The sequence below is a fragment of the Phacochoerus africanus genome, chromosome X (genome assembly GCF_016906955.1).
Source record: "Phacochoerus africanus isolate WHEZ1 chromosome X, ROS_Pafr_v1, whole genome shotgun sequence".
In the NCBI taxonomy this organism is placed as follows: Eukaryota; Metazoa; Chordata; class Mammalia; order Artiodactyla; family Suidae; genus Phacochoerus; species Phacochoerus africanus.
In genome coordinates, this window is record NC_062560.1 from 33,917,320 (window position 1) to 33,931,395 (window position 14,076).

A 14,076-nucleotide genomic window follows, 5' to 3' on the forward strand; every position below is an offset into this window, starting at 1 on the left:
AACAATACAGTTTTTGCTTGCAACTCTTGTTTGGGGGATGTCTTTTTTGTAATTAAACAATATATGTAAATATTCATGTAATCTCCACCACATTCAAAATACAGAACTGGTCCATTGGTACAGAGAAACTGCCTTGTATTATCACTTTATACTCCTTCCTACTTCACTGCCCCGTGATGTCAACTGATCTATTACCCATCTCTCTATTTGTCATCTCAAACATGCTACATAAGTAGAATTATAGTGTTATATAACCATTTATTTTGAAATAATTACATATCCACAGGAAATTGCAAAGGTAGTACAGAGTTCTTATGTAAATTTCACCCAATTTCCCCCACTGGTGGTATCTTATATACCTATAGTACTTTGATAAGATGTATTTGTTTAGACCTGTGTCCTTTTATCACTTGTGTACATTTATGTGACTACCACTGCAATCAAAATGTAGTACTATTCCCTAGTGTTACCCCTTAATAGTGGTGCTAACCCCCTTTGCCCAGGCATGTCTAATCCATAGCAACAACTAATGTGTTTTCCATTGTTATAATTTTATCATTTTGGAAATGATGTGTAAACAGAATCATATAGTATATGACCTTTTGAGATTGATTTTTTTCACTCAGCGAGCATAGCCTTTAGATTATCCAAATTGTTAGATATATCAGTAGATTTTTTTCTTTTTATTCCATAGCATATACCTCCTCCATTGTGTCTAAACATTCACCTAGTGCAGACATTTTATTTGTTTCCAATTTTCAGCTATTACAAACAAAGCTGCTATGAACAATTGTGTCAAGGTTTTTGTGTGGACATAAGATTTCATTTTTCTAGGATAAATACCCACTTGTGCAATTTCTGGTTTATATGGTAAGTGTATATTTAGTTATGTTTTTTAAACTTTCCAGTTATTTTTCAGAGTCATTGTACCATTTTACATTCTGTTGACTGATAATCAATAAACCAATCTATAATAGGAATATAAAGAGTTTTATTTGAGCCAAACTGAGGCCTATAGCCCGGGAGACATGGATTCAAGAAGCACTTAAATTGTGTTTCAATGGACTACAAATAGAGGAGGCTTATAAAGGCAAAAATCACAAAATTACATATGTTGTTTGTCAAGAACTATAAATGGAGCCAGCAAGAGGTAGGGGTGCTTGCTAAGCAAGGATTAGTTGGGATCTGAGATGGTTGCATAGTTAGGAGGGAAGACCTTGAGACCACAAGGTTACGCCTGGCAGCTATGAGCAGATTTTTTTTTTTGAGAATGGCTGATGATGTCCTTGAGTCTGATAAAGTCCAGAAAATTCAAGTTCTCAGTGATGTATAAACCACATCCACAGTGGCCACCCAGCTCCATTTTGGATGCCTGAACCACAGTTGCTCCATTTTTATTTTTAAATGCATTCTTTTCTTTAATGGTTAAAAAGGAGGTGCAGTGTATGTTTGCTGGTCCACAAAAAAAGGCTTTTCTAATTAACATAAGGTTAAGTTAAGTCATGTATAAACCAGAACAACTTTCCCAAAATTTGATATTGTTACCTTTAAAAAAAAAAAACTGTTCTTATAAGTATGTAGTGATATGTCATCATGATCCTTCAATCACATTTTCCTGAAATCTAGTGAAGTTAAACTTCTTTTCATGTACTTATTTGCTATCTGTATATCCTTTTCAGTGAAATATTTCTTCATGTCTGTATAAGAAAAAACTCAGTTTTCCCCCTTTCTGTGTAGGGAAAAATCCAGTGCTTTCCTACTGTAAGTTTCTTTCCTGCATCTCCTTTACTACTCACACAGAACACTCACCAAATGTTTGGAGATTGAGATTATTACTATACTCAGTCTTTTAATCCATGAATATACTGTATCTCTCCATTTACTTAGATATTCTTTTATCTCTTTAATTAGTGTTTTATACTTTTCTTCATGCAATGCCTGTACATGTTTTGTTAGATTTACACATATGTATTTCAGAGTTGTTGTTTTTTTTTTTTTTTTTGAGTGATTGCCAGTGGTATTGCATGTATAGTTTCCATATTTTCATTAGAAATAAAACTGATTTTTGCACATTAATCTTAATGCCCGCAGCCTTTTCTATGTTCATTTAATGGATCTAGCAATTGTTTTATAGACTTTTGGGTTTTTAATATACACAGTCATGACTCCTTCAAAGAGGAGTATCATCTAGTCATATATGATATTTATGACTTTTATTTCCTTTATTGTCTTATTGTACTGTCTAGACACTCTAGTATTATGTCGAATAGCAGTGGTAAGAGTGAACATTCTTTCCTTGTTCCTGAACTTAAGGAAAAATCATTAAATCTTTCACCATTGAGTATGATATCAAATTTAAGGATTTTTAGACATTCATTATGAGGTTGAAAGAATTGGCCTCTATTATATCCTAAGAGTTTTATCATAAATAGGTGCTGAATTTTGTCAGTAATAGTCATCATCATCATTATTATTTTCTGTCTGTGTGATATTTTCCTATTAATTTCAGACATTGGTAACTATCTTCTCTCTTTTTTTGTCAGTCTTACTAGGGTTATGTCAGTTTTATTAGTCCTTCCAAAAAGAAAAAAAAAACACACACAATGGAGATGATAATTTCATCATCTCCATTTTTTAATTTTTTGTTTACAATTTCATCAAGTTCTGCTCTTTATCATTTTCTTCCTTCTCTTGCTTTGGGTTTATTTTGCTCTTCTTTAGCTAGCTTCTTGTGGTGTGAGTTTAAATTACTGATTTGAGACTTTTCTGTGTTTTTTTTTTAAATTTACTGTCTTACTGCTATAACTTCACTTTGCTTTAGCAGTGTCCCACAAATTTTGAAAAGTTTATATTTTTATTTTAATTCAGTTCAGTGTATTTTAAAATTTTTCTTGAGACTTCCTTTCCAACCCGTGGATGACTTACTTTATTTTATTTTTATTTTTTTGTGTGTGTTTTTAGGGCCACACCTGTGGCATATGTATGTTCCCAGGCTAGGGCTTGAGTCAGAGCTGTAGTCGCTGGCCTATGCCACAACCACAGCCACACCAGATCTGAGCCGTGTCTGTGACCTACACCACAGCTCACAGCAGCACCAGATCCTTAAACCACTGAGCAAGGCCAGGGATCAAATCTGCGTCCTCACATATACTAGTCAGATTTGTTTCCGCTGGGCCTCAATGGGAAATCCCCCACAGATGATTTAAAATGTCTTTTTAACTTTTGAAATTAGTTTCCAAATATTTATAGTTTTCCTCTTGTCCTTTTGTCTTTGATTCCATGATGATTAGAGAGAAAAGTCTTTATGATTGTAATTATTTTCCATTTGTTGAGGTTTCTTTTACTAACTAGGATATGGCCTATCTTGGTATATGTTGTGTGATGTCTTGAAAAGAATGTGCATTCTCCCATTTTTTGTATAGTATGTTCTATAAATGTTTGTTAGATGCTATTGGTTGATGGTTCTTCCATATCCTTGCTGATTTTTTATCTGGTTCTTTTATCATTTGTTGAGAGAAAAAAATGTTCAACATTTCTGGTATATCTTTGTTAAATTACCAGTTGTTAAAAGGAGCACCAAGTAAGGTGCTGATTGATGAGCTGTGGTTCAACAACACATCACAAGTAAGATAGAAATAGAGAAGTTTGTTATTCACAGGTCCTGGAGGAAGTACATGATAAGCCTCTAGGGGCCTCACGGGGAGATCAAGGCAGAGTGCAGACAGAGGCAGGAACTGGGGCTGTGGGTGAAGTGATTTGAGGTTCCAAGGCTAACACCGGATTGGTCAATTCAAAACAGAGGAGTAGAGTTTTGCTAAGTTATATGGGATTTCATCTAAGAGACACATAAGCAGGTGGCCCTGGGAGGCAGAGGAGATTGTTTACCACAAAGTCTGCTGGGGAAGTCATATCAGGAATTTAATTTGCTTGTGACTTTGTGGGATGCTATCTGGAGCACAGTTTTGCATGAGGGGCTAGTATCAATTTAAGGTCTCTGCAGGCTACTTGCCCAAACAAAATGGATGCCGAGGCAGTAATACCATGGAGTAGTTTAGCTAAACTTTCAACAACTCCAGACATAATTATAGATTTATCTATTTTTCTTTTTACTTCTATCAGTTTTTGTTCATATATTTTTCAGCTCTGTAGTTTGGTGAATCCACAATGAGCATTGCAGTATCTTCTTGGTAGACTGACCATAGAATTTACAGAAAGTAATACCTTCCCATCAACACATTGACATTTGCCTGATGAAACTTATGTCAGAACTTAGAGCTACAGAACCATAAAATCATACATTTGTGTTGTTTTAAACTGCTTAATCTGTTGTAATTTTCTAAAGCAGGAAGATAAAACTAATATGATAGTATAAGTAATTGAAGTAAATTTTTCAGTCACTGCCTTACCTCCAGTCCATATTTTTTGATATATTGTATTTTAATTTTCATTGATTCATTTGAACATATTTTTAAAATTTATGTTGAGAAATCCTCTTTGACCAATATATTCTTTAGGGGCATGTTGTTTAATTTCCAGTAATTTGAATATTTTCCTCCTATGTTTTGTTATTGATTTCTAGTTTTAGTATATTACATTTAGAGAACATACTCTGTGATTTAATTCTTTTGCCTTTGTTAAGGCTGTTTTTTTACTACTCAGGGTATGGTCTAGCTTGGTGAATATCCTATGTGTACTTGAAAGCAATGTGTGTTCTGTTATGTTGGACCCTGCTCTATAAACATTAATTATATCCTGTAGGATTGTGATGCTTTTCAGTTCTATATCCTTTAGCTATTCTATATCCCCTAAATTCTTGATGAGTTCCTTTCTGCTGTTACTGTTGATCCCTTAGCGAAAGGTATTTAACTCTCTGACTATAAGTGTGGATTTGTTTGCAAGTCCATTCAGTTCCCTCACTTTTTAAAAATATTTTTGAGACTCTTCTTTGAGGGACTTAGGATTGTTGTGTCTTTATAGTTTCTGTGGTCAGCCTTGAAGACCCTGGGCCAGACTGTCAGGCTAGGGGTCCTATTCACTTCTTTATATCAGGTCTATGGGGATGATATCCTTGGTCTACAGGTGTAGCCATTGGTCACAAAAGGGAAAAGCCCAGGCCCTATCTGGAGGCAAGGTGAGGATTCTCCTTCAGTAATTAGGACCCAAGTATCTCAGGACAGAGAGGGACCAACAGAATTGTCAATACTAAGTATCCCATGGTAGGAATGGTGGCTGATGTACCCCTTTACTTTCTCTTCCTGGGGCCCCAGGGAAGCAACTGCCTTGGATTGAAGTGTCAACTTCACAGCAGTAGAGAGGAGGGGACTCAAGTTCATAGTTGATATGATGTTTCTTAATGTGTACAACCCCATGCAGAACAGAGGGGGCCCAAATTCTAGCCCCTACTGTCACCACAGTATATCTCAGGCCTCATGGAAATATACCTAAAAGGCCTCATCCTAAGACTCCCTGTAACATTTTCCCAAGGTTTATTAGCTTCTAGGACTGCCTTAACAAGCACCACAAATTTGGTGGCTAAAATAACCAGAAATTTATTCAATCACAGTTCTCAAGGCCAGAGGTTTGAAATCAAGTCGTTGGCTGTGTTGGTTCCTCCTGGAGGTTCTGAGGCACAATCTGTTCAATGCTTTTCTCCTGGCTTCTGGTGGTTTACCAGCAATTTGGGGCCTTCTTTGGCTTGTAGAGGCATCACTCCAATCTCTGCCCCTACCATCACATGGTCTTCTTCCCTCTGTGTCTCTGTATCCGAATCTCCCCCTCCTTTCTCTTACAAAGATACCAGTCATTGCACTAAGGGCCCACCCTATTCCAATATTACCTCACTTTTTGGCCTGCAACCTGTGGAAGTCCCTGGACCAGGGATAGGACCCATACCACAGCAGCAACCCAAGCCACTGCAGTGACAACGCCATATCCTTAACCCACTGCACCACAAGAGGACTTCCCAATATGACCTCATTTTCATTTGATTATTTTTGCAAAGATCTTTTTCCAGATACAGATTCATTCACAAGTACTTGGCGTAGGGCTTGAATATATCTTTTGAGGGCACACAATTCAATCTGATCATCAGACTGATTAGAAGAACTGGAGCCTGATGGGTTCCTAGAGTAGTGCCCTCAAAGAAACCTGCAAAGGTCATCTTTATTATAGCTGAAGAAGTATCTCATTGTTTAAGATGACCATACCTCCACCCTCCTTCCTCCAGTGGACTGGTATTGCATCTGTCCTGCCCATACTTCGGCCTCATGTCTCTGGCCAGTGTTGTCATGTCTTGGGAGCACAGGAGTGAAAAATGTGGTGAAAAACATCACAAATCCCGAAGTCGGACAACTCCCCTCCTATTTGGAGGGATATTCCCAGAGTGCCACTCCCCCCACCCCGCTGCTGATGTGCATAGGAACTTCAGGGTTCCTACCACCATTACTTCTGCAAGTGATTCACGCATGAGATCAGACGAAGGTGCCAATAGCCAAGATGAAAAAATGACAAGTGCTTCCGAGACCCCATTCTCAGTTAACAGCTCACACAAAGGCCTTCTAATGAGGAAGAATTGTGCAGTTGATGGTGCAGTCTTGCTGTACAATTATAAAATTAGAGAACTACTACACAAAGCAGATATGCTAAAGATTATCACCACAAAGTATAAGCACTACTTCCCTGAAATCTTCAGGAGAACCTCTTAAGTATACAAAGCTGATTTTTTTTCTTTTTTGTCTTTTTAGGGTTGCACCTGCAACATGTGGAAGTTCCCTGGCTAGGGGTTGAATCGGAGCTATACTGTGGGCCTGTACCACAGCCATAGCAATGCCGTATCCTAGCCGCATCTGTAACCTGCACCACAGCTCACCACAATGCCAGATCCTTAACCCACTGAGTGAGGCCAGGGATTGAACCTGCGTCCTCATGGATACTAGTCAGATTTGTTTCCACTGAGCCACAAAGGGAACTCTGAAGCCGAAATTAAACATTAATATCAAAGAAGCCAGCTCCAAAAGTCACTCCTATGCCTTGTCAGCAAGTTGTACATGACCAGAAAAGGGAGTTTGAATGATGGCAGTGAGGTGTGTAAGACTGGGCTCCTGATTCCTCTCCTGGGTTTGATCTTCCTGAATGGCAGTGATGCCACTGAGGAAGAGATCTTGGATTTCCTGAATAGTATAGGGGTATATGCTGAGAGGAGGCATTTAATTTGGGAGGAGCCCAAGAAACTCACCACCAGAAATTTAATGCAGGGAAAGTAGCTGGGGGCAGGTGCCTAATCATGATCCTCCACTCTGTGATTTTCTGTGAAGTCCAAGAGCCCAGGTTGAAATCTATAAGATGAAAATCCTGGAAGTTTTGTCCAAGGTCAACAGTATTGTCACAGTTCCTTCCAGTTCTGGTATGAAAAGGCTTGGAGAGAGAGCCTGAGCCAGAGTTGCAGCCAGGACTGGCACTACTGCCGAGGCCAGTGCAAATTCCAGGACTACGTCCAGTAGCTATTGCTGCCCCTAGTGAAGTCTGAGGCAGACTCTTCACATTGTACATGAAGGGGGCAGTGAACATTCTTAGTAATGGAGAGCCAAAGTGGGGCTAGAGAGAACACAGTGTCTAAGATCTTCTATATGGAGAACTTTGACATTTACTTTTTTTATTTTTCAGATGTTATCTTTTTTATAGAAGGTTTATTTAGCATCAGAATCTAAGTTTATGAATGACATGGATCACACATTTATTGCTGTTCATGGTGTTTAGGAGTTTTTTGGTATTTTCTTAGAAATAGGAAAGAATCACAGTGAAATAGGATAAGAAAATAGAGAGGAAAATAAATGGTTAGTTATTGTGTATGTGTTTTTTTAATATTTTAGTCTTTCTTTCTTTTTTTTTTTTTTCTTTTTTGGCCATACCTGCAGCATGCGGAAGTTCCCCAGACAGGCGTCAAACCTGTGCCACAGCAGTGACCCAGGCCACTTCAGTGACAACACTGGATCCTTAACCCACTGAGCCACAGGAGAACTCCTAGTCTTTCTTTTAGTAAAATTAAAAACACGTTTTGGAGTTTCCATCATGGCTCAGCAGTTAATGAACCTAACTAGTATCCATGATGATATGTGTTTGATCCCTGGCCTCGCTCACTGGTTTAAAGATCCAGTGTTGCTGAGTGTAGGTCGCAGATGCGGCACGGATCACATGTTGCTGTAGCTGTGGTGTAGGATGGCAGCTGCAGCTCCAGCTCAACTCCGAGCCTGGGAACCTCCATATGCCGTGAGTGTGGCCCTTTAAAAAAAAATTTTTTTTTCTTAGCTTATTCATTGATGTTGGAAAAATAAAACCATAATTAGTTAACCCCTAGGCCTCTGGCTCTTTAATTCTTCAGACATTATTTGGCATCTGCTCTTTGGAAGACTCCGTATTAGTACTGGGAATGCTAAAATAAAGAAGATCCTTCACTCACCCAGGGAATTTTAGAGTCTAGGAACAGTTTTCATATGAGGAAGATGGTGAAATAGTCTGTACAGATAAATAGAACAAATAAAAAGAAGTTAGGCAGGATGGATGCCAGATGAGAACAGCCAAATGTAAATGTCATAAAGCAAGGAAGTTTGAGGTTTGGGACCCTAGAATTTCTTCAGTGGGAGGTAATTTTAAGTTGGGTGATGGGCTAGATGAGTCTGTCAGACTTGTGAGCAGAAGCCAAACACTCAAATTGTATATATTAGAGTTGAAAGACAAAGCCTGGAATGAAAAAACTGTTTATAACAGTCACTGTGGTATTTGAGGTAAACTAGAGAGAATCTAGTTTAAGTGGAATTACTTATTCGGGGCACTAATGGAAACGGTCCTGCACTTGTTCCAGTGCAGGTGAACTCAGCACACAAACTAGTGTTTTTGTTTTGTTTGGTATATTGTGTCCACAGAGTTTCTGAGAAAAAAGTATGATACTCCAGTGAGGTAAGATGTGAAGAAGACATTGGGCTGGCATTTTGTCTTTGAGCTGAGAGAGCCAGATTTCACTCTATTTAAAATGGCATTTGAATTGTTACCTTGAATGTGATTTTGCAAATCTACGAATGAGGACTAGATTTCTGCTTGTGGTAGAAAGAATGAAAATATAGGTGGTTGGGATGGAAAGACAGCTGGAAGGGATAGAAGAAGATGGTGCTTCACACAAGTTTTAGAATTTTTTTTTTTTTTTTAGTTGCAGCCAATTGGAGAAGACTCCCCAGCACTCAAATTAAATATGTCTTCAAATGAGGGAGGCTGATAAAGTTTTACATGCAAAGTATCATTTTGGTTGATATGGTATTTCACATGCTCTACAACTTCATGCTCTCTGAGACATGCACTCATATACTATTAATCATTTCAAATATGCCAGGCACTGTGCTATGCACAATATATATGTACGTATACACACATACATATATATCTATATATAATATGCTCCAAATTCTTCTAGAGCCAACTGTTCTGCTGTAATTTCTTCATAAAAATATTGCTCTTTCCCTCATTTCTCTGCAATGGTACATTTTTAATAAATCAGGCAGCCATGTACAAGCAGGTCTGTTTGGAGGCACTCTATTTGGTTACTTTGCTCTGTTTGCCTATACCTGCACTTCTACCAAAAGGTCTTAGTTGCTACAGATTTTTAGTAATTCTTAATATCTGGTCGAATAAGCTACATCTTATTTTTATCTTTATCTTGAAAGAGGATATTAGGTAGTTTTGGACATTTACAAGTCAATTTAAATTTAAAATCAGTTTATCAAGTGTCAAACATACCACACATACTTTCACACACAAATCTTTAAGGTTTTATTTGCAGGAGAAGAACTACAGTCATCTGCATATTAACTTTGGTGATAATTAACATCATCATAATATCAAATATCCTATCTACAACCTAAACTTATTTAGTTAAGCCTTCGTTAATTTCTCTAAATAATATCAGTGTATTTTTTCCATTGAGCTGATACACTTTCAGAATTATATTTACTTATAGGTACCAGATATTTTATAATGATCATTTAGAAGTTTTATTTAATTTCATTTTCATAATTTTTATTGCCACAGATACATGTATATTTTTATATATTAATATCATACCCAGCAAGCTTTATAAACACTTTTTTAACTTTCTAACTTATCAGTAGTAGATTTTTTTCACACACATTCTAATCCTGTTAATGATGCTAAATTACTTTCCGATTTCAATCACTTTGATTTATTGTGTTTCCATTATCTTCATTAAAATATTGAATAGAACCATTGACATCAGGCATCCTTAACTCCTTTTTGGTTTTAAAGTAAAAGCTCCCAGTGACTCAGTATCAAGTATAATATTCACTGTAAGGTTTTGTATCCTTTATCTTGTGTGATAACATATCTTTATCTTTTCATTATGAATGAATGCTAATTTTTGTAAACCAGTTAAACAATTTAGGTATGATTTTTTTCATTTAATCTGTTAATGTAATATTCCTTTCTCCTATCTAAGTATGAACATTTTCAGAGTTAAAAATTTAAAGCAGGTTTCTAATCCACTCGGAATTGTGTTGTGTGAGGGATAGTTTTAAACACACTTTGTGTTTAATATGGATATCAAAATGTTCCATTCTGTTTATTAAAAGTGTTCCTTCCCCCCACTTCTCTGCAGTAGCTAACTTTCAATAAATCACGAGATTATCCTTAGTGGGTCTGTTTTGGAAGTTGGTATTCAGTTCTTTTGGTCAATTTATATATGGCTACATCTATATCACAAACTCTTATTACTATAATGTTTTCATAATTATTAATATCATATCTTTCTTTCTTAAGAGTATATTGGCTATTTATAGACATTTGCAAGTCAATGTAAATGTTAGAATTATCCTGTCAAGATTCACACATGTACATGTAGGTAAACATTTGCACATTGTAGTTCCTGTTGTGGCTCAGCAGGAATGAACCTGACTAGTATCCATGAGGTTGCAGGTTTGATCCCTGGCCTTACTCAGTGGGTTAAGGATCCAGCATTGCCATGAGCTGTGGCATAGGTTGCAGACTTGGCTCAGATCTGGTGTTGCTGTGGCTGTGATATAGGCCAGCAGTTGCAGCTCTGATTTGACCCATAGCCAGGGAGCTTCCATATGTCACAGGTGTGGCCCTAAAAAAAGACAAAAAAAAAATTATTTTCAGTAGTTAATTGTCCTCTCGAAATAATTGAGAAATAATTTTCAATTTGACATAGCGTAATTTAAAACTATCACTAATTATGAATTAATTAGATGTGGTTATTAGGGCTGGTATATATATTCATCAGGAAGATTAAAAGTCCAGTGTTCTGAACTGTGGATCAGAGGCCAAGGTGATCCAAAAAAAAAAAATTCACACACAAAAATTATGCGGTTTTTTTTGAGGACTAGGGATTATAGTCATTAGTAGATTAAATTTAAGGAGGATTAACATGTTGACAATATGGAATCTTCCATGTAAATATATACAGTAGTTCTACATTTACTTAAGTCTTTAGTAATTTTGATAAATATTAGCTGTATAGTTTTTTCCTATGGAGTTCTATTACTTTGTAATATATTTATTTTTAGGAATGAGATGTTATAGTAATTTAAAAACTATTTTTATTTAATTTTATCTTCATACTGTTTGTTGCTACAGAAAAAGTGCAGTTTCTGTAATTGTTATTATACCCAACAAATTCCTTTCAAAATATTTTTATCAATTTAACAGTTTTTCCTTAGTAGATTTACCTCATATAGCTTTATTGATGTTTATACTAGAACTATTTTTTATTTAACAATTCTTATCTCTTTGATTACTTCTGTTTTCCATCACTTTTCTATGTAGTATCTTTGTTAATATATATAATAAAAATAATGTTAGTAGACATTTTATTGTCTACTCAGGATTAGCATAAAAGATTTCAAGGTTATCAGGGCCTGGAAGAAGCCAAACTGAGCGCTGCAAGCAGGACCTGCGGCCACCTCCACGCTTAAGCAGAGTGTGGTACATACACAAAGCCGGCCCCTGCTGGTGGCCACAGTAGACCCCAGACAGACATCACCGGATGTCACGCCCCCTAACTTCCTCCTTCGGAGTACTGGGCAGTGAGGATTTCGATCTGTGGTGTGGAGTCAAGTCAGCAGCAGGAGGAGCCCCAGGTACCGCCAGTTGTCAGGTGAGACACTAGATGAGGACTGAGGGGACCACCCATCCTGGAAAGGAGGGCACCCACCTGATCAGAGTCCCACCCCGGTTCCGGAAGGCATAGGCAGGTTCAAGCTGAGTTACCACAAGCTTCCTCTTTGGCGATCTGATTGACGTGGTGGCCGTTATGAACGAGGCTCAGAGTCCTCAACCCGCCGATCCTCAAGCAAAGGCCCCTGAGTGAGTCCTAAGCTTGCTTGTCCCCCCAGCCCCCCTGCACAAATAAGTGGTGATTCACTGGGCCTCAGCCAGACGATCATCCCTGAGAGGCTCTGGGCAGAGGCGGCTGGAAGACCTCTGGGGGCACAGCGGCCAGGAAACCAGAAGAGCTGTGAGGCCCTGTAGCGCTATTGTCAGGAAAAGTCCTTTGGAGGCAGCTTTTATCAGAACCGCTATGGTTGAGCTTACCTGCTAAGGTCACTCACGTACACCTTTATTTCCCTTAGGTGGTTATTTCCCATTGCCCAGCCTCCTGTCCACACTTCTGGCAACTGCCACCCACCAGAGTCAACATGTCTCAGCATCAGAAGGGTCTGGGATGCCCACAGGATCAATGCCTTCAAGCCTGCAGTGAGACCCCGGACCTGGAGGTCACACAGGTCTCCCAGGCTCTCGAGGAGACCCATCTCTCCTCCCATTCTGTAATGCCTGGCAGTTTGAAGGAGGATCCTGATGTTGGTAAACCCAGTACGTCTGAGGGTCCCCAGGGTTTCTGCTCATCTGCTGTTGCCAGCACAGCAACCTCATCCACCGAATTGGATGAGGGCTCCGTGAGCCGAGAAGAGGATAGTCCAGGCACCTCACAAGCTGCACCAGACACCGAGAATGTGTCCATTGATGCTCTAGATAATAAAGTGGCTATGTTGGTGAATTTCCTGCTGCTCAAGTATCAGATGAAAGAGCCAATAACCGAGGAAGAGATGTTGAAGATTGTCGACAATTGCCAAGCCCACTTCCCTGAGATCCTCATGAGAGCCTCTGAGCGCATGGAGATCATCTTTGGCCTTGATCTGCAGAAAGTGGATCCCGCCAACCACCGCTATGACCTCCTCATCAAATTGGGCCTCACCTATGATGGGATGCTGCATGGTGAAGTGGGCATGCCCAAGACTGGCATCCTCATACTTATCCTGGGTTTGATCTTCATGAAGGGCAACCGTGCCACTGAAGATGAAGTCTGGGAAGTTCTGAGTGTGACCGGGATATATTCTGGAAGGAAGCACTTTATGTTTGGGGAGCCCAGGAAGCTTATCACTGAAGATTTTGTGAAAGAAAAATACCTGGAGTACCGTCAGGTGGCCAACACTGATCCTGCCCAGTTTGAGTTCCTGTGGGGCCCCAGAGCCCATGCTGAAACCACCAAGATGAAGGTCCTGGAGTTTCTGGCCAAGGTTCATGGGACTGACCCAAGTTCTTTCCCATCTCAGTATGAGGAGGCTTTGCAAGATGAAGAAGAGAGAGCCCAAGCAAGTTCAGCCAGACGACTCTCCTTCCATGGCTACCCCAAGTTCTAATATCAAGGCCAATAACCTCTCTCACACCTAAGGGAGTCAGGGGTAGTTTCTTCATGCATTGTTGTAAGAAGCAGTTAGTGTTCATAGAATTTAAGTGTGAGGTGGGGCTAAAAGTAAAATAGTATATATGCCTATGTGTTCTTATTTTGTATGTGTAATTTGAACATTTATTCCTTTTTTATTTATATATTATTCAAATATTTCTTTTAATATATAATTAATATATATCATTCAAATATCATTTTAATATAGAATTAATAATCTTGAGTCTTCAAGTTTATGACTGATATTGTTGATATATTTAATGCTAAATAAGTTTTAATTTTATGAGCTTTGTTGTTTTATAAATAAATTGTAA

The 14,076-nt window shown here is 38.4% G+C and overlaps 1 protein-coding gene across 1 annotated transcript; it reads left to right on the forward strand.

Moving 5' to 3' along the window:
* Positions 1 to 12,702: 12,702 nt before the first annotated feature.
* LOC125118933 (melanoma-associated antigen B16-like) lies at positions 12,703 to 13,730 on the forward strand. Its single transcript, XM_047765838.1, has one exon. It carries the CDS (start codon positions 12,717 to 12,719, stop codon positions 13,716 to 13,718), a length of 1,002 nt encoding a protein of 333 aa, XP_047621794.1. The 5' UTR covers positions 12,703 to 12,716; the 3' UTR covers positions 13,719 to 13,730.
* Positions 13,731 to 14,076: the final 346 nt, after the last annotated feature.

Excerpts from the sequence above, each read along its gene's own strand:
- LOC125118933 (XM_047765838.1), top strand. The coding sequence starts at position 12,717 with ATGTCTCAGCATCAGAAGGGTCTGGGATGCCCACAGGATCAATGCCTT.